Below are 22,082 nucleotides of genomic sequence, written 5' to 3'. Positions count from 1 at the left end.
CATGAAATTCTGACTTTATATCACACAATTCTGACTTTATAACTCGCAATTCTGACTTTATAACTCGCAATTCTGACTTTATATCTCGCAATTCTGACTTTATATAATGAAATTCTGACTTTATATCATGAAATTCTGACTTTATATCACACAATTCAGACTTTATATCACACAATTCTGACTTTATATCACACAATTCTGACTTTATATCACACAATTCTGACTTTATAACTCGCAATTCTGACTTTATATCTCGCAATTCTGACTTTATATAATGAAATTCTGACTTTATATCTCGCAATTCTGACTTTATATCATGAAATTCTGACTTTGTCAAATTCTGACTTTATATCACAAAATTCTGACTTTATATCATGAAATTCTGACTTTATATCACACAATTCTGACTTTATATCATGAAATTCTGACTTTATCTCACAATTCTGACTTTATACCACAAAATTCAGACTTTATCTCACAATTCTGACTTTATATCACAAAATTCTGACTTTATCTCACAATTCTGACTTTATATCACAAAATTCTGACTTTATATCTCGCAATTCTGACTTTATACCACAAAATTCTGACTTTATATCTCAAATTCTGACTTTATACCACGAAATTCTGACTTTATAATGCAATTCTGAATTGATATCACAAAATTCTGACTTTATATCTCAAATTCTGACTTTATATTTCAAATTCTGACTTTATATCACAAAATTCTGACTTTATATCACAAAATTCTGACTTTATATCATGAAATTCTGACTTTATATCACACAATTCTGACTTTATAACTCGCAATTCTGACTTTATATCTCGCAATTCTGACTTTATATAATGAAATTCTGACTTTATATCTCGCAATTCTGACTTTATATCATGAAATTCTGACTTTGTCAAATTCTGACTTTATATCATGAAATTCTGACTTTATATCACACAATTCTGACTTTATATCACACAATTCTGACTTTATATCACAAAATTCTGACTTTATCTCACAATTCTGACTTTATATCACAAAATTCTGACTTTATATCACACAATTCTGACTTTATATCATGAAATTCTGACTTTATATCATGAAATTCTGACTTTATATCACAAAATTCTGACTTTATATCATGAAATTCTGACTTTATATCACACAATTCTGACTTTATATCACACAATTCTGACTTTATATCATGAAATTCTGACTTTATATCATGAAATTCTGACTTTATCTCACAATTCTGACTTTATATCTCGCAATTCTGACTTTATATCACAAAATTCTGACTTTATATCACACAATTCTGACTTTATATCATGAAATTCTGACTTTATATCACACAATTCTGACTTTATATCACACAATTCTGACTTTATATCACAAAATTCTGACTTTATATCACACAATTCTGACTTTATATCATGAAATTCTGACTTTATATCATGAAATTCTGACTTTATATCACAATTCTGACTTTATATCTCGCAATTCTGACTTTATACCACACAATTCTGACTTTATATCACAATTCTGACTTTATATCACAAAATTCTGACTTTATATCACACAATTCTGACTTTATATCATGAAATTCTGACTTTATATCATGAAATTCTGACTTTATATCACAATTCTGACTTTATATCTCGCAATTCTGACTTTATACCACACAATTCTGATTTTATCTCACAATTCTGACTTTATATCACAAAATTCTGACTTTATATCATGAAATTCTGACTTTATATCATGAAATTCTGACTTTATCTCACAATTTTGACTTTATATCACAAAATTCTGACTTTATATCACACAATTCTTACTATATATCATGAAATTATGACTTTATATCTCAAATTCTGACTTTATAACTCAAATTCTGACTTTATATCTCAAATTCTGACTTTATAACTCAAATTCTGACTTTATAACTCGCAATTGCAAGAAAAAAGTCAGAATTGTGAGATAAAAAGTTGCAATTACCTTTTTTTTGTATTTCATGGATTTCAAGTATCTGTCACTCTTTGCACTAAGTATAAACAGCATCTATTTTCACTTAGTGTAAACATTTTCATTTTTGTGTGATCTGTTCCCTCCAGTTGACGATACTCACGCAGACACAGAGGAAGCTCTCCGCTCCAGGAGCCGTTGGCGACACAGGTGAGGACGGCGGGGAACGACAGCTCGTATCCCATCAGGCAGCTGTAGCTCACGCTGGTGCCCCACTCGAACACTGATCCCTCCACCTCACCGTTAGAGACGCTGGGAGGAGCGGCGCAGGTCACCGCTGGAAGAGAGAGCATTGAGTTCATTACAAACGCGTTGATAGCATCGTTTATTTGCATGTGATGCCTGTGTCGCTTTACCGTTACATTCAATAAAGCAATTATGCACATCAGGGGTTGTTTGATCAACAACAATGCAAACATATAAGTAGATGCAATGCTACAAAAAATGGTGTTTCATTAGATGTTTGTAACCAATATACAAAACCACTACTAGACAAAGCACACCTTTCCACTGACTGAGCATGATAAAGGGTAATACATAGACTTGATAAATCTAATAAATACTTCACAAACAAATCTCAGCTATTAATCAATCATATTTGAGACTCAGGTCAGCCAAGCACACATTCATAATAGCGTCTACATTCAGACTCTGTTGTTTTATTTGTTCCCACTGAGCAGGAACTGGCTTCATTCATATTCATTTCATTAAACCTGCAACTTTAATACCCTCATGTAATAAATTAACATGATGTTTGGCATCTTATGATGGATTTTAAAACATCTGAATATCTGTCAAACACTAGAGAGTTCAAATAAATGTTAATTTTGATATATCCCACAGCGTCAGGACCTTGTCCCACATCACACGCACACGCACACACACACACACACACACACACACACACACACACACACACACAGCTGTCAGGATCACTAACTAAATAAACTCATTTATTGCACGTTTTCGGATTAATAATGCAAACCAAAGAGTGCTAAAAAGAAGAAAAAGAAGTCTCTTCTGCTCACCAAGGCTGGATTTATGTGATCAGAAATACAGTAAAAATTGTGAAAGATTATTACAATTTAAAATAGCTGTTTTCTGTGTGAATATATAGTCAAATTTAATTTCCACACACCACAGAAGGAAAAAGACAACCAAAGTCCTGATCTGTATTTTACAGCAGTACTGCCCTCTGGCCAAGCTTTAATATTTTGTAGACAGTCTAGAAAGCCCATCGATGAAGAAAGAAAGGTTTTTTGAAGGACCACATTCTACTTCAACATCAGACAATAAAGCACAAACACTGTATTCAAAAATCACTGATGATCACTCCACTGACGTAAAGTGTCATTGGTGAAGGGTGACTAAAACACAGGGTTTTTACAGCACTCTTGCTTGTGTTCAAGAGGTTTGATAGAGGCTGGATAAACACAACATTAGCTGGAAACCCCAGGGCTTGAATCCATCTTTTGCAACCTGCTTTCACCTGTTGCATCATCTGTATTTGAACTTTAATAAGCATTCTGGGAAGATTTTGCTGCTGTTTTGTGTCTGGATCAAGTGGTAAATCCATGCAAATGTTTATTTACTGAACATACGAAAATCAACAGAAGTCAGCAAACGTCTGCAGGGCCAATCAAAAGATTTTTAAATTGCAAATCTTCGAATTGAAAAAAAGCACACGGGGGGAGCAGATGGAAAACTCATCCGCTGATACTCTGACAGTGCTGGAGAGAGCAGTCGGAGGGGAGCAGCTGGGGTTCGGACGGCGTATGAATAAATGATGAGATGTTTTGGAAAGCAAGTGCCCCAATAAAACTCGCTAAAAAAAGATGTGCGAGAGTCATGGCGCTACTCACATTGTACATGTGCAAATCTACCCATGCAAAACTAACAAATTACACTCAAAGGTCAATGATGTGTCCATTAGTTCATCACATTGAATAGCCATCAGCTTTCATTAAAGGGATGGTTCAGACCATTATTTACTCAACCTAAACTCGGTTTTATGTTGGACACAAAAGGACATTTTAAAAATATGTCCATAAAATAAATATTTTTTGGTGTCAAAGGAAGATGTAGTTCAAAATGAGTATGAACTTCTTACAAGATTTGTACAAGTACAAGATCTGCAAACAAATCGACTATAGAAGCTCAATAATAAAATCGAAAAGTTCTAGTTGCAGACCCAAAAAGTGTTTGAAAACTGCCTGCAATAAGGAAAATATTACTTATAAAGCCAGAACAGAACTGTTGTGCATCTCTGAGACACACAGCTGTGTTTAATTCCTGAATGAATCTGGGTTTTGACCGAATCAATCTGGTGAACCAATGATTCAATGACTCATTTATAAAGAGAGCCATTTACTTAATTCCTGAATGAATCTGCATTTTAGCAAATCAATCAGGTGAACCAATGATTCAATGACTCATTCATAAAGAGAGTTATTTATTTTATTCCTGAATGAATCTGCATTTTGAGTGAATCAATCAGGTGAACCAATGATTCAATGACTCATTCATAAAGAGAGAAATTTACTTCACTCCTGAATTAATCTGAATTCTGAGCAAATCAATCGAGTGAAATAATGATTCAATGACTCATTCATAAAATGAGCCATTTACTTAATTCCTGAATGAATCTGCATTTTGAGCGAATCAATCAGGTGAACCAATGAGTCAATGACTCATTCATAAAGAGAGCCATTTACTTCACTCCTGAATGAATCTGCATTTTGAGCAAATCAATCAGGTGAACCAATGATTCAATGACTCATTCATAAAGAGAGTTATTTATTTTATTACTGAATGAATCTGTGTTTTCGGTGAATCAATTGGGTGAACCAATGATTCAATGGCCCATTCATAAAAAGAACCATTTACTGAATTCCTGAATGAATCAGCGTTTGAAAGAATCGAATGAATGAATGACTCAATGACTCACTCATTTCTGGCAATTTTAGTTTGTTATTTAGAGTATCACTTCATTCAGTTCAGTTATTTATTTTATTCCTGAATGAATCTGCATTTTGAGCGAATCAAATGAGCCATTTACTTAATTCCTGAATGAATCTGCATTTTGAGTGAATCAATCAGGTGAACCAATGATTCAATGACTCATTCATAAAGAGAGCCATTTACTTCACTCCTGAATTAATCTGAATTTTGAGCAAATCAATCAAGTGAAATAATGATTCAATGACTCATTCATAAAGAGAACCATTTACTTTACTCCTGAATGAATCTGCATTTTGAGCAAATCAGTTGGGTGAACCAATGATTCAATGACTCGTTCATAAAAAGAGCCATTTACTTAATTCCTGAATGAATCTGCATTTTGAGAAAATCATTCAGGTGAACCAATGATTCAATGACTCTGCAAAATGCAATGAATCTGCATTTTGAGCAAATCAATCAGGTGAACCACTGATTCAATGACTCATTCGTAAAAAGAGCCATTTAATTAATTCCTGAATGAATCTGCGTTTTGAGCGAATCAATCGGGTGAACCAATGATTCAATGACTCATTCATAAAAAGAGCCATTTACTTAATTCCTGAATGAATCTGCATTTTGAGCAAATCAATCAGGTGAACCAATGATTCAATGACATTCATAAAGAGAGTTATTTATTATATTCCTGAATTAATCTGCGTTTTGAGCAAATCAGGTGAACCAATGATTCAATGACTCATTCATAAAAAGAGCCATTTACTTAATTCCTGAATGAATCTGTGTTTTGAGCGAATCAATCAGGTGAACTAATGATTCAATGATTCATTTATAAAAAGAGCCATTTACTTAATTCCTGAATGAATCTGCATTTTGAGCAAATCAATCAGGTGAAAAAATGATTCAATGACTCATTCATAAAGAGAGCCATTTACTTCACTCCTGAATTAATCTGCATTTTGAGCAAATCAGTTGGGTGAACCAATGATTCAATGAGTTGTTCATAAAAGAGCCATTTACTTAATTCCTGAATTAATCTAATGAATCTTTGTTTTGAGCAAATCAATCAGGTGAACCAATGATTCAATGACTCATTCATAAAGAGAGCCATTTACTTCACTCCTGAATTAATCTGCATTTTGAGCAAATCAATCGAGTGAACTAATGATTCAATGACTCATTCATAAAGAGAGCCATCTACTTCACTCCTGAATTAATCTGCATTTTGAGCGAATCAGTTGGGTGAACCAATGATTCAATGACTTGTTCATAAAAAGAGCCATTTACTTAATTCCTGAATGAATCTGTGTTTTGAGCGAATCAATCAGGTGAACTAATGATTCAATGACTCATTTATAAAAAGAGCCATTTACTTCACTCCTGAATTAATCTGCATTTTGAGCAAATCAGTTGGGTGAACCAATGATTCAATGACTTGTTCATAAAAAGAGCCATTTACTTAATTCCTGAATGAATCTAATGAATCTTTGTTTTGAGCAAATTAATCAGGTGAACCAATGATTCAATGACTCATTCATAAAGAGAGCCATTTACTTCAATCCTGAATTAATCTGCATTTTGAGCAAATCAATCGAGTGAACTAATGATTCAATGACTCATTCATAAAGAGAGCCATCTACTTCACTCCTGAATTAATCTGCATTTTGAGCGAATCAGCTGGGTGAACCAATGATTCAATGACTCGTTCATAAAAAGAGCCATTTACTTAATTCCTGAATGAATCTTTGTTTTGAGCAAATCAATCAGGTGAACCAATGATTCAATGACTCATTCATAAAGAGAGCCATTTACTTCACTCCTGAATGAATCTGCATTTTGAGAAAATCAATTGAGTGAACCAATGATTCAATGACTCATTTATAAAGAGAGCTATTTATTTCATTCCTGAATGAATCTGCGTTTTGAGAAAATCATTCAGGTGAACCAATAATTCAATGACTCATTCATATAACGAGTCATTAACTTAATTCCTAAATGAATCTGCATTTTGAGCAAATCAGGTGAACCAATGATTCAATGAGCCATTTAATTAATTCCTGAATGAATCTGCATTTTGAGCAAATCAATCAGGTGAAAAAATGATTCAATGACTCATTCATAAAGAGAGCCATTTACTTCACTCCTGAATTAATCTGCATTTTGAGCAAATCAGTTGGGTGAACCAATGATTCAATGACTTGTTCATAAAAAGAGCCATTTACTTAATTCCTGAATGAATCTAATGAATCTTTGTTTTGAAAATCATTCAGGTGAACCAATGATTCAATGACTCTGCAAAATGCAATAAATCTGCATTTTGAGCAAATCAATCAGGTGAACCACTGATTCAATGACTCATTCGTAAAAAGAGCCATTTAATTAATTCCTGAATGAATCTGCGTTTTGAACGAATCAATCGGGTGAACCAATGATTCAATGACTCATTCATAAAGAGCCATTTACTTCACTCCTGAATGAATCTGCATTTTGAGCAAATCAATCGAACCATTGATTCAATGACTCATTCATAAAGAGAGTTATTTATTTTATTCCTGAATGAATCTGTGTTTTCGGTGAATCAATCGGGTGAACCAATGATTCAATGGCCCATTCATGAAAAGGACCATTTACTGAATTCCTGAATGAATCAGCGTTTGAAAGAATCGAATGACTCAATGACTCACTCATTTCTGGCACTTTTAGTTTCTTATTTAGAGTATCACTTCATTAAAAAAAATATAATATTTTGGGGATAGTTCGCCCAAAAATCAAAATTTTCTGTTCGCTTACATTTACTGACCCTCGTGTCATTTCAAATCTGTATGACTTACTTTCTTTTGCGGAACATTTTGCGGAAGATATTTTGAAGAATGTTGGAAACCAAACAGTTTTGGTCTGTAAATATATCTAAATACCAATTCAGATGCAGCTTCTGAAAAACGACAAAATCATGGCTGTTGTACCCTAAACATTTGTGTAATAAATTCTATGTTGAATCAAATAAAATATTGTATGCTTTTATATAATATGATATATAATATGCTTTTCTCATTTAACACAATAATGATTTTAAATTATCTTCATTGGCCAGTTGTTCAAAAAGTTTAATCTGGATCAGAATGATCTGGATTTGGAAATCTCTTATTTTGCTATCCAGGATCAAGTAATCCATCTTACTTTTGTGCTGATTATTCAAAGCAAAATTGGATTCATTCAGGAATTAAGTTAATGGTTCTCTTTATGAATGAGTCATTGAATCATTGGTTCACCTGATTGATTCGCTCAAAACGCAGATTCATTCAGAAACGAAACACCACTATATATACAGTACAGTCCAAAAGATTTTTAATGTTTTTAAAAGAAGTTTCGTCTGCTCACCAAGGCTACATTTATTTAATTAAAAATACAGTAAAAACAGTAATATTGTGAAATATTATTACAATTTAAAATAACTGTGTACTATTTAAATATATTTGACAAAGTAATTTATTCCTGTGATGCAAAGCTGAATTTTCAGCATCATTACTCCAGTCTTCAGTGTCACATGATCCTTCAGAAATCATTCTAATATGCTGATCTGCTGCTCAATAAACATTTATGATTATTTTCAATGTTGAAAACAGTTGTGTACTTTTTTTTTCAGGTTCAAAAGAACAGCATTTATCTGAAATACAAAGCTTCTGTAGCATTATACACTACCGTTCAAAAGTTTGGGGTCAGTAAGAATTTTTATTTTTATTTTTTTGAAAAGAAATTAAAGAAATGAATACTTTTATTCAGCAAGGATGCATTAAATCAATCAAAAGTGGCAGTAAAGACATTTATAATGTTACAAAAGATTAAATTTCAGATAAACACTGTTCTTTTGAACTTTCTATTCATCAAATAATCCTGAAAAAAAATATTGTACACAAATATTTTGTACAATTGTACACATTAAATGTTTCTTGAGCAGCAGATCAGCATATTAGAATGATTTCTGAAGGATCATGTGACACTGAAGACTGGAGTAACGATGCTGAAAATTCAGCTTTGCATCACAGGAATAAATTACTTTGTGAAATATATTCAAATAGAAAACAGTTATTTTAAATTGTAATAATATTTCACAATATTACTGTTTTTACTGTATTTTTAATTAAATAAATGTAGCCTTGGTGAGCAGACGAAACTTCTTTTAAAAACATTAAAAATCTTAGTGGTTCCAAACTTTTGGACTGTACTGTATATATATATATAAGAAACCAAAAGAAAGTTGCAAAATGTGGTGACAAATCTCCCCAATGCCGCTACTTTTACAGCCATTTTTGGATCTCGCCAGTCCCTATAAAATTATTTTCCTTCAAAATTTCTCCTTTTGCTTTCAACAGAAGAAAATAAAGTCATATGCGTTTGGAGCGACGTGAGGGCGAGTAAATGATGACATATTTCATTTTTGGGTGAACTTCTCGAAGCTTTGCGCTTCATACAATTCTCTTCAGTAGGAAAATATGACTTGCACGGCTGCCTCGCTGATCTGGAGGTGTTGGAAACCTCCTGTGAGCGGCTCATAGCTTTGGAGATTAAGCGTGAAGGCAGGATGAAGAGCACACTGGCCTTAAGCCTGCAGCTCATAGTGCCGCTGCTTCAGTAAATATACGAGCGCAGACTCCAGCGGCAGCGCCCAAGAGTTTGCAGAGCTGTCCGACCCAATCACAGTCAAAAGAGAAGGGATAAACCCAGCGCAGCTGCTTTGGACAAAGTTTAGCTGACTTCCACAGTGACCTGGATGATTGAAAGCCTTCACGTATGAGGAGGATGTATAATGTATAATAAATTAGGTGTGTGAAGACTGATTTAAATGCACAGAAGCATGATGATGATCCTGTGAAACATTTCATGTGTGAATCTCGTGGCTCAAGGATCGAGTTTAACGAGACATGGAAGCTAAAAAGGTTAAAAACAGAAATCCTGAGTGTTCTCAGCTCTCCGAAGAGTGTTGAATGTTAAATCAGCTGCAGATAGACAGATTCATGCAATCTAACTTATTCAGTTAACAGGTCAGTCACATACTAAGTGCGTATGCATACTTAAACATATTTCATGCAAGACAGCTTTAAAGGTGGCATTTCGAATGGATAAAAAGTATCCTTATATCCTGCTTTAAAGGAATAGCTCACCTAAATAGATCGGTGCAAAATATAAACAAGTCCTGGTTCAGTCAATGGCGTGAGTTTGGGGCGGGGCTACCGGCCTGACTTCAGCTTTAAAAGAGTTGAACCCTTGAAACATTTTTAAATTGCTAAAATGTGTAGAAAGCATTTGACATATACCACCAATCTCTGACGTCTCTAATAATATCAAAAACACACACGAATGGATAGAAATAATGCAAATCATAAGAACATTTTGTCTGAATTTCGGCGCAGGATTTTCATTCCCGCACCCACATCCAAAGCTAAATGCGCTTAAACAGTCAAACACAGAGAAAACAAATGTAACCAAAACGCATGTGTATATTGGATCTGTGCGTCAGGTCTTAAAGTGACAGCAGCCTAATAAATGTGCCGCTCTCTATGTTAATGTTAATCAAACAACAAAACACAAAGAGAAAATCACTTGCTTTTGACTGATTAACTTTTGTTCTTATTTTATTCCTGATTGTTAACTAGTCTTTAAAAATAAATCCAAAGTTTAAAATCAAACTGTGTGCAATTGCATCAAAATTATCCCACTGTTAAAATGCAAATACATTGAGTGAGCAATCATTTAGGTGAGACAGTTGTAATGGTAATTGAGCAATGTTTATATATGAATAAAAGGGGACCTATTATTCCCCTTTTCACAAGTCTCTGGTGTCTCCAGAATGTGTCTGTGAAGTTTCAGCTCAAAATCCCCCACAGATCATTTATTATAGCTTGACAAATTTGCCCCTATTTGGGTGTGAGCAAAAACACGCCGTTTTTGTGTGTGTCCCTTTAAATGCAAATGAGCTGCTGCTCCCGCCCCCTTTCCAGAAGAGGGTGGAGCTTTAACAGCTCAACAACAACAAAGCTGGAGAATCTCACGCAGCCAAAATGAGGATTGTCAGTAACGGTGTTCAGCCTTACATTGTTCAGACCGGAGTTGGACATGGACATGCTGTCAATGGTCTAATATTTTTTCCAAAATATCTTTCGGACAGAAACGCTCCTTTTTTAGCAATCGATCTTGCAAGCTATCCAAGCTAACGAGACTCTAAATAGTGTTCAGCGCTCATTTGTGCAGCCAACGACAGAACGGTTAGCATGCTTTGCTCCAACTTTTGCCATGGCGTTAGAAGTGGTACACTGTTGTCGCTTGCAAAAACGAAATAGTGGAGCCGTGGGTGTAAACGTGCAGATTAAGGGGCGGTAATATTATAAAAAGATCCCTTTCCTACGTCAATAGAGGGGCGAAATCTGAGCTTATTTTTATATATATATATATATATATATATAGATGCACCGAGGACCCGATTACAGCACTTAAACACAAAAAAAGTCAGATTTTCATGATATGTCCCCTTTAATTAAAATCTGTCATCATTAGGGATGCAAAGGAGTGGAAAATTTCCAGATTTTTGGAAAAGATTTACAGGAAATTTTCAACATATTTGCATCCCTAGTCATCATATAAAGAAAGAAATTACTGATTACATAGGCTTTCAATGGATGGACAAAATTAGATAATATTAAAAACATTTATAAGACGGTTCTTCCCCATGGAATCTAAAATGGTATTGAACATCGATACTTTTGTGAGGGTGCCACTTTTCACTGTGACTGAACAAGGTTGTGAAACACTGCTCTACGGGACACGCATTGCATCATGTTTGCATGCGTTCTGCAGTTGCTCAGCATGTGTTGCACGTAGAAAGACCCATCGCTCAAGCGGGTCCCTAAGGCCGTCCGCGCCTCAGTGTGGATGACAGACGTGCCGCGTCACTGCTGCTCGTCTGCACGGCTGACCCTGAGGTGAACAGCAGCGTTGCCAAGTATAAAGCATTTCACCCGAAACACCACCTTTATTCTCAGCCAAGGTGCTTTAAAAAGAATCTTTTTCCAACTAACCAACTACCCTGTCCCCCTCCAGCAACTGCTTATCGCAGTGTAGTTCACTGATGTGAGAGAATATCGACTGCAAATAATGTGGACAGCTCTGTAAACACATCCGAAATGTACAGAACAAGCTCTGATAGGATCTTCCTACACTTATGGTAGACTGTCATCCACACAACTCTCCTCAAACAGGAACTGAATGTTCACATTACTAACATGATTAAAAGTTTACTGCATGAATAATTTATGCATGCTTTTATCCAAAGCATCTTACAAAAGAGAAATAACATTCTAATACTATTACACCACTGTGTATTAATATGAAATCTAAAACATTAGTCAGAATTTCTCTTTTTTTTTTTAGGTCTAACAAAATTGAATCCCAGAACCTGCTTAAAAATGTTCAAAAACATCATTTGATGCATAATATAAACTATAAGCCAAATGTAAATTGTAATATTCATCCTTGTACAGACATCAAGCAAAATTTAACATCATGACAACAAAACTGAAAAGTTGAATATAACTTTATATAACTTTCTAATCTCATGTGAACATAAATTTAAGTCTTGTTGTGATAGTGTAAAAACATACTTTTTAATTAGTCTTAACTATAGTGTTTTTTAGAGAATGTATTTTCAATGCAAGTGTATTCTGTACTGCACTGACAGATTTTTTACTTTCAAACAATAAACAAGTTAAAAACAAGTCTGAACAGCAAAATCCTTTTTAATGAGCAATTTTGTCTTTTTGAATATCCACAAATTATTAAAACAAGATAACTTCTGAAAAGCAACACGGCACAAGATCAGAAAACTTGTTTCCATAGAATGTATTTTGTCTGAACACTTGGTCCCAATTACTTACATTGTGATGAAAATTATGAACTAGTGAAAATAATATTCTGCATTAACTGACATAACGGCACAAATACTGTTTAATTTTAGTAACAAAAATGTTTTTAATAGTTTTAGATAATAACCTTGATCCCTAAACATTTATTTAAAGGTATGAAGTACGTAGTTTCTGCGACACTAGTGGTATGTAGTGAAATTACAAAAATAAAGCATATTTTGCAAAAATTTTTGTGTAATGCATCAGTCATGATCCGCCTCTGGCTCTGTGTGCTTCAGTAGCCACGCCCCAAACTCATGCTATTGGTTGAGCTGGAAAGAGACTGACAGTTTACACTTCTGGCCAGGGTTTTTCCTGCATTGTAAATATTTTGGCATCTGCCACAATGGATCTTTGTCCCACCAAAGCTTTATTTGATCATTTAATGTGAGGATCCCAGTATCCACTGATAGCTGGCTGCTTTAACCCTTTAAGCCCTGAAGGCATTTTTAGAGTTGTTTTTATCTGAGCGACAGACACAAAAGTAAAGACATTTTCTGCGATCGGAGCATGTTTCATGAAGTTATAAGTGAAAACAGCATGTGAAAGCTACATTTGATTTTACTTGGATACATGCGTACCTGTGGATTTTCATGTGTCGTAACTCCGAATATCACACAATAAATTAAGTTGTTTCTGCCCTCATTTTCAATGATTTTGTACTTATAATTGTGAAAATCTGCTGTAAATAATGATGTGCCATTTTCCACGCTCAGAGCATATTTCATGAAGTTACAAGCGAAAACGTAACAAACGCCACATCCGTGTATTATTTACATTTGGGCCTTCAAGCACAAAAACTCACTTGAGTTTAGTCAAAGCCCAAAACAATTATGCTTGTTGTACTCTACTCAGTGAGACCTTTCAAATGACATATGACACATGACTATCTGAGACGTATGATGTTTTCGACATATTACAGCACAAAACTTTTTTTTATTTATCAGGAAATAACTCAGCACTACTTAGGAGTTAATCAAAGTGGCTACATTCATTGTAAATGTCAGACTCTAAGCTTTCAAACGACACCTATTTTGTGTTGATCAAGGCAGTAGTTTTGAAAAACAAGATTATTATTCTTTTCGTAGCTAGGTGGCGCTACATCAAAATGGTTAAATGCATTAAAAAGCCGAGTTTCTAAGCTTTATAATTATACCTATTTTTGTTTTTCAATTTTGGGTTTAAGGGGTTAAAACACATTGTGTAAGCGCTCTGTGAAGTGCATCAAAGGTTTCTTTTTACAATGTATTTCTGTAGCATTGAGCTTTGTAGCCAATCACAAGACATATCTGTCAAGTGCCTGAATGCAATGGCCAATCAGATGACTTTAAGTTGGTCAGAATCAGAGTTTTTGTTCAGTGAATCCTTTCAGAAATGTCAATCAGTCACTCAGTGCGTGTTAAGGAATGGCTTCCTCTCAAACAGGTCACAGGACAGTGATGGCCTTCAGCTGCGGATGGTGAAACGCAGAGCAATGAAGGAGAAACTGAGAGAGAGATGAGCCCTCAGGCACAGATGCCCTGTGGCAGGCTGACGGGAAGTGCGCCTGAGGGTCCGTCCCTCCACAAATCACTCACGGGCTACGACCCATCCACGCCGGGCCGCAGAAATGGCTTTCTAATGACTTTGCATTACGGTCTATTAGGACGCCACATTGATGTTTCTCTGCAGGATCTCTTGCTCTCGGTGTGTTTGTTCTCAGAATTTTAATAGCCGTCATTTTCACGTACACCACCCAATGCAGATTTTTTTTAAGCAAACAAGGTGATGTGTGTGGAAAAACAGGTCTGGATATTTATCCTCACATCCGTCAGGAACTAATGCTGTAATGAGGATGGTGAAGTCTTATAAAAAAACACAAAACATTTCAAGCAACGACTGTCAATAGTGTTTTAGCACTAATGAGAACGCTGGAAGGAAGGAAAGCTTCCTCTCGGTGATTTGTAAACGGATGTGAGCATGCGGGCTGCCAAAGAAAATCTGATATTGGATCAAAAAACAAATACATAACGGTTGAAAGGAGAGCGCTGAATGCCACAGACAGAAATGACGCACATCGCAAAGCCAAGATGGAATCGATGCAGAATAATGTGGAATGCTTCCTGTCATTAAAATGAGCTGTGAAATACACACAGGTGATGAAACCAAACACTGGCGTTATCTAATAGAGGACAACGGCTGGTTATAATTTTACATATTTCACAATACATGTAACAAAATAGCTGAATAACTCCAAATAAACAGCTAATGTCCTATGAAAGGGATTGAAAGGAATAAAAGAGAAAAATATATTTTTTTTTTGTCTGTTTTGGTGTATTGACAGACCTAGTTTTTAACTGTATGAAATACAAATCAATATAGGATTTGAAAAGAGGGGAGGAAGGAAGGAAGGAAGGAAGGAAGGAAGGATAAAAGGGAGGAAGGAATGAATATTACTATTAGTTACTGTTGTTGTAAAAAATATGATTTAAAAAAATTACATTACAAAACAAAAAAATTAACAAAATATTGTATTATTGTATTGTATAAAAAATTATAAATAATAATAATAATAATAATAATTAGTTGCTGCTGTTATAAAATGAAAAATGAAAAATAATATTAATAATATTATAATTAATAATATTATAATAAATTAATATATAATATTAATAATGAAAAATAAGAAATTCATGCAAAATAATCCTAAAAATAAATACAATGACATTTATTTATTTGTTTGGTGTTTAATTATTAATTACTTATTTGTTTAATTTATATATAATTCTATATTATTGTTTTAAATAAATAAAATAAAATAAAATAAAATAAATCAAATCAAATAAAATCAAATCAAATCAAATCAAATCAAATAAAATAAAATAAAATAAAATAAAATAAAATATAGTTTTATATTCACACATATAAAACTGCATAAAGGTTTGAAAACCTATGGAAAAAATGGTTAAAATTAAAAGTGACCAGTTCCAGTACCTACGATAAACATTTTCACTAATTATCAATAAAATTAACCTAAAATTCTGATTTTAAAAAACATTAACATCCATGTCAGTTGTCAACTACAGTAGTGGCCAAAAGTGATAAATGTTTTTAATGACCCTACAAAGGTCGATTAAACAACCAAAATATGAGGATATATATATATTTAAATATGATGGTGAAGGTATTTATCTGACAAAATTATTGGGCAAAAAAAGCATTTATTGGGCAAAAAAAGCATATGCAAAAAAAATTGCATAGAAAAACAAAAAACTGACAGGAAAAAGCAAACATTGACTACAGTTATTAATATTTTGTTGGTTCTCTCTTGTTTCTACACGGGTTCATAATTTCTGGCCAAAAAATGATGTTGGCACAATTTGTCATGTTTCATTGCATTATCACAAATAAAACAAATCGACTCCAAGCACAACTACGCAATATGCTTACAAAATCTTTAACACATTTTTAAAAATATTTGGATAAAGGGTGAAAATGTGAATTTTCCTAGTGCAGAGTCCCTGCTGGCCAGGATTCTGTCTATTTGGATTGTCTCAGTAATCAAAGGATACAAAGTAAATGACCGTTCTTGCAAGAGGCCAAGGGGTTGTCAAATATTCATCAATCTCCCTCTCTCTCTCTCTCCTGACACGGTTCACGGTTAAACCCTTATTCTCTGATGCCTTCCTTCAGAAACAACAGCCCATTCACAACCCAAGGCATCTTGGCAACTTCAGAGCAACATCTGTTTGTTCGTGGCGCTCAAAGCCTCGGCAAACCACCAGAAAGTCTCAGTATCGTAACTCAAGCCTGTACCTTGGCAGGTGGGTAAGGTGGCGCTCCAGGTGCCATTGCGGGTGCAGGTGCGGATAGCGACGCTCCCGTTCTCCATCACGTAACCGGGCTGGCAGGAATACGTCACATTCTGTCCGACGGTGAAGTCCTCGCCGAACCTCAGGCCGCTGGCAGGTACGCCTGGATCCCCACAGCTAATCACTATTACAGCAGAAGAAACACACAAACCGCATTACGGAAACACCATTATCTGAGTGGGTGTACATGAATAACATCATAAAACTGTTTATGGTTTCAAGACTGTCTCCAAGGGAAATACAACTAAATAAACAATTATTCTGGATGCTTCTGTTACAGTTCTGCCTGTCACATTGATAGTATAATGGTCAAGCCTCGGGGTTAGAAGCTACAGCTGAAAAATGGCACATTTTCTCATCGTACAGAACGACATCTTCGGTTAAACAACATTTAGATGGTCAAAGCATAATAGCAAGCGTAATGACATTTTAAAATGAGAAATTCTCACTTTGGTCTGACTGAAATGAAACTTTTAAAACACATTAGGGGCGGGACTTCCTGTTCGACCAATCAATGTCAGGCGGGGGGCGTGTCTGAAAACATTCATCATTTGTGCCATTCTGAAATGACTTCACCTTTAACATCCACAGTTTATCTTGTCAGATCAACAAAGAGCATCACATCAGAGCGTTGAGTAATTCGCCGCACTCCCCCGCTCATTATTTTCCGTCTACCCCGACATCAGTCTCGCATTACACGTCAGTGAGAGATTGATTCTGCCTGTCATCTCATCCTACTATTACTTAGACGGCGGCAGTAATAAATCCTGTTGCATTAATGAGATTTCTCATGAGGTGAGCAGGGTCTGAGCACAACATCAGTCGTTTTGGCTAATTACAAATGGGCGTCTTGTTATTATGCCAACATTTGCCAAGACACACAGTTGGGGGGAAAACAGAACAGATGAAGGAAGACTTTAACTCTGCCAGCATGTTTCAGTACGTACGGGTGCAGTTGGGCTCGGCGCCAGACCAGGTTCCGTTGGCCAGGCACTGCCGGGAAGGAGAACCGGAGAGACGGTACCCGTCCACGCACGAGTAGATGATGGAGTGAGAGAAGCTAGTGCCGTGTACTCGCAAAACCTGCCCGTTAGCCGGAGTCCCGGGGTTCCCACATTGAACAGCTATTGGATGAAAAAGATTTGCATTAGTAGAGCATCATGAACACAGTGGCCTTTAAAAACGAATATGCTTGTGGCTACCATTAAAGGAAGTATTTGCATAAAACGGTCCAGTGTTGTTGGCAACTAACTGAAATAAGCTGAAGTTCTTTTTAGGCTCTACTAGAACAGGTTTGCATGCATTATTTTCCTCATATTCTCCATTGTAGCAGCTCCTCTCTTCCCAGTCTGTCAGTAACGTTCTGATTAGTTTCTGTCTCTATGAAGCCCCTCCTTCTGAAAAGCACAATGTGCTCTGATTGGTTGGCTGGAGCAGTGTGTTGCTCCCTTATCATAACCGCCAGTAAATTCCCCGGTGTTAAATTAACACTGTTCATATGGGAACAACAAGGAGGGTGTTAAAGTAACACCGAAGCTGTGTTAGAGTTAATTAGATACTAAAGTGATTAAATGAGTGATGTTTATTGAAGACACCTGATGATAACAAGCACAATCACTGAAGGAAAGAGAAACAGCAATGACATTTCCTCTCTCAAGATCCATAAAGGTAATAAAAACATATTTAAATCAGTTCATGTGAGTACAGTGGTTCAATATTAATATTATAAAGCGACGAGAATATTTTTGGTGCACCAAAAAAAACAAAATAACGACTTATATAGTGATGGCCGATTTCAAAACACTGCTTCAGGAAGCTTCAGAGCGTTATGAATCAGCGTGTCGAATCCGCAGTTCGGAGCGCCAAATTTCAGCATTTTGGCAATCAACGAAAGTCTTACGGGTGTAAAATGGCACGAGGGTGAGTAATAAATGACATAATTTTCATTTTTGGGTGAACTAACCCTTTAAATCTCTCTTATTACAAATCAAACTGACTGAGACTGAGGTTTATGTTTTATTGAATATATGTGGTTACCATTATGGTGATCAGTGTTTCCTTTAGTTGGGCAGCTTGACTCTTGATTTTTTTTAATGTCAGCTTGTGTAACAGTGTTTACAAAAACACACAATTTATTGCAAAGAAAGCCAACATGCTGCCATGCATGATGGGATTCATGAGTTTTATACTACTGTGGCCCCTGGCATGCATTGTGGCATGAAGTATGTCAACACTGATGAGATTCATATGCTGATTCTTGATGTGTGTCTGAACGACATGTAATTTCTTTAATTTTTTTTTAGAAAGTGCATCATTTAGACACACCAACAGCAAGAATCAGCATATGAATCTCAACAATGGTGACATGCCTCATGCCTCAATTCGAGCTGGGAGCCACCATAGTATAAAACTCATGGCACCCAGCCTGCATTGTGGCATCAAGCATGTCAACACTGTTGAGATTCATATGCTGATTCTTGATGTTGGTGTGGTTGAATGATGCACTTTTTCTAAAAAACAAAAACATGCTTCATGCCACAATGCATGCCGGGGGCCACAATAGTATAAAACTCATGACTCCCATCATGCATTGCAGCATGAAGCATGTCACCATTGTTGAGATTCATATGCTGATTCTTGATGCCCGACACTTTTAGTCAATCATGAGAGTAACTAATCACTTTTCTTTATGATGATGAAAGTGAAATCATCTGATTATCTTTGTTTATGAATTCCTTTGCAACAAATTATGTGTTAATTAACCACAAGCTGACCTAAAAATCCAAGAGTCAAATTGGCCAACTAAGTGAAACACTGATCCCCGTTATGGTGACCAAACATTGGTCTTTGGTCTCATCTTCAACAATAGTATCACTCAGTTCATCACTTAAGTATCTAATTAACTTTAACACTGTTTCAGTGTTACATTTAACATCCTGCTGGTGTGAACACTGAACAGTGTTAATTTAACACTGGGGAATTTTTCGATTGTGATGATTGTTTGATTATTGAAGACACCTGATGATAACGAACACAATCACTGATGGAAAGAGAAACACAAGAATCATCATGGTTTCTTGCTCAATACTGTTACAAAACTGACCTAAAAATCCAAGAATCAAACAGTCCAACTAAATGAAACACTGATCACCGTTATGGTAACCAAACATTTTTAATAAACATTTGTTAATTCTCAAAAAGAACTGTACACAAATGATGATAGATAGACAGACAGACAGACAGACAGACAGACAGACAGACAGACAGACAGACAGACAGACAGACAGACAGACAGACAGACAGACAGACAGACAGACAGACAGACAGACAGACAGACAGACAGACAGACAGATAGATAGATAGATAGATAGATAGATAGATAGATAGATAGATAGATAGATAGACAGATAGATAGATAGATAGATAGATAGATAGATAGATAGATAGATAGATAAAGCCTTATTATCCCGAAGGAAAGTTGTCTTGGACACATACAATCCAGTGACTGCTGCTTAAATAAATAACATAATACATATGTACAATACATACACAAGCACACACGCACACACACACACACACACACACACACACACACACACACACACACACACACACACAATACCTACAATAAACACACAAACTGCATTCAACCAACCAGTTGCACACTACCCATCATACAGCACACCTGTAATCATCAAAGTAATAAAATTCACAAGAAAAAGATAATAAAATATACATGAATATCGTTACATTAAAAACAGCATTATAGGGGCAAACCCCTCGCTGACTTGTCATTAAAAGCTTTGATTGACACGGGGATGAAGGAATTCTTCAAGTGGTTAAGCCTGCACTGGGGAACTCTAAAGCATCTTCCTGAGGGAAGAAGCTGGTACTCAGGGTGAAGGACATGGCTGGGATCTGAAATAATTTTTTGGGCCTGTCTGATAATAGTTTCATCATAGGCAGCCTGAAGTGTGGGATGCTGCGTAACTTCCATGATTTTCATGGCTGTCTGTGTTAACCGTGTAATCTGGGCTTTCAGCTGTACACTGAGGTTGCCAAACCAGGCTGAGATGCCATACAGGCTCTCAATTACAGCATGATAGAAAGAAGCAACACTTTCTGGTTAACACCAAAGACCCTCAGCCCACGTAAGAAATATAGTTGCTGTTGAACCCTAGTACAGATGTTTTCTATAATGTCTTTTCAGTTGATTTCATCTAAGGCTTTGGCTGGAAGTCAGTTGTTGTTGTGTTTCTCTTTTCGTCAGTGATTCTGCTCGTTATCATAGGTGTGTTCAACAATCATTACTCAATTAATCATTTAAGTATCTAATTAACTCTAACACTGCTTTAGTGTTACTTTTAACACTCTGCTGGTGGTTCACATAAGAACACTGAACAGTGTTAATTTAACACCGGGGAATTTTTCGATTGTGGTGATTGTTGGATTATTGAAGACACCTGATGATAATGAACACAATCACTGATGGAAAGAGAAACACAAGAATCATCTTTGTTTCTGGCTACCTTTGCAACAAACTATGTTTTGGTAAACACTGTTACAAAAACCACAAACTGACCTAAATATCCAAGGGTCAAGCTGCCCAACTAATTGAAACACTGATCACCGTTATGGCGACCTTGAGTGATTGTGCACGTTATCATCAGGTGTTTTCAATAGTTAATCACTTAAGTATCTATTTAACTCTAACACTGGGGATATTGTGACATATTCGTTCCCAAAAGAAAACTAAAGCCTACAATGGAGGTGTTTCAGGGAGTTCAGAAACTGTGACACTGATAGAGAGAATAACTCCTGCTGGAGGGACAAAACTAACAAAACTAAAGAAAGTTGCATAAAAGCATAATAGGTCCTCTTTAATATATACCATAATAGTATATAAATAATCACTCAAGCTCAGGCATTTAATTAAGTGCAATTTGATTATTCTGCATTGATTATTTGAGCCCAGGAGGTTTTTCCACTGAATCTAATAGATTTTGTTCAGTTCTCTCCCCTCACTTGCGGGTTGGGTGGGGTTAAATTGTGGGGAGATGTTGGTGTTTGTTCGGCCTGGGAAATCACAGGGGGGCATGATGGGATTTAATGCAAGACAAGCTGTTAGACCAGAGCTGCGTAGCAAAAACATTCAAGCTTGAGAAATTTCAGCCTCCTGGGACCTGCACGCTAACAATCTGTAAATCTGTTTTATAGCCCAGCTTGACGCTGGACCGCAATAACCCGTCACCCTCGAGATGACACGGACAATGCGTCAGGCAGAAAGAGCTAGAAAGAAAAAACACTTTT

The 22,082-nt window shown here is 35.7% G+C and overlaps 1 protein-coding gene across 1 annotated transcript in view; it reads right to left on the bottom strand.

The window, feature by feature from the left end:
- Positions 1–22,082, bottom strand: part of csmd3a (CUB and Sushi multiple domains 3a) — a 343,356-nt gene that overhangs the window by 26,834 nt on the left and 294,440 nt on the right. Inside the window, 3 exon segments of the mRNA XM_048153480.1 lie at positions 2,118–2,291; positions 16,717–16,896; positions 17,720–17,896. Of these exon segments, the coding sequence (XP_048009437.1) occupies positions 2,118–2,291; positions 16,717–16,896; positions 17,720–17,896 (531 nt within the window).

This window comes from Megalobrama amblycephala, linkage group LG13 (genome assembly GCF_018812025.1).
Source record: "Megalobrama amblycephala isolate DHTTF-2021 linkage group LG13, ASM1881202v1, whole genome shotgun sequence".
Lineage (NCBI taxonomy): Eukaryota > Metazoa > Chordata > Actinopteri > Cypriniformes > Xenocyprididae > Megalobrama > Megalobrama amblycephala.
Note: the sequence above shows the minus strand (reverse complement) of the source record. Positions and strands in the feature narration are given on the sequence as shown.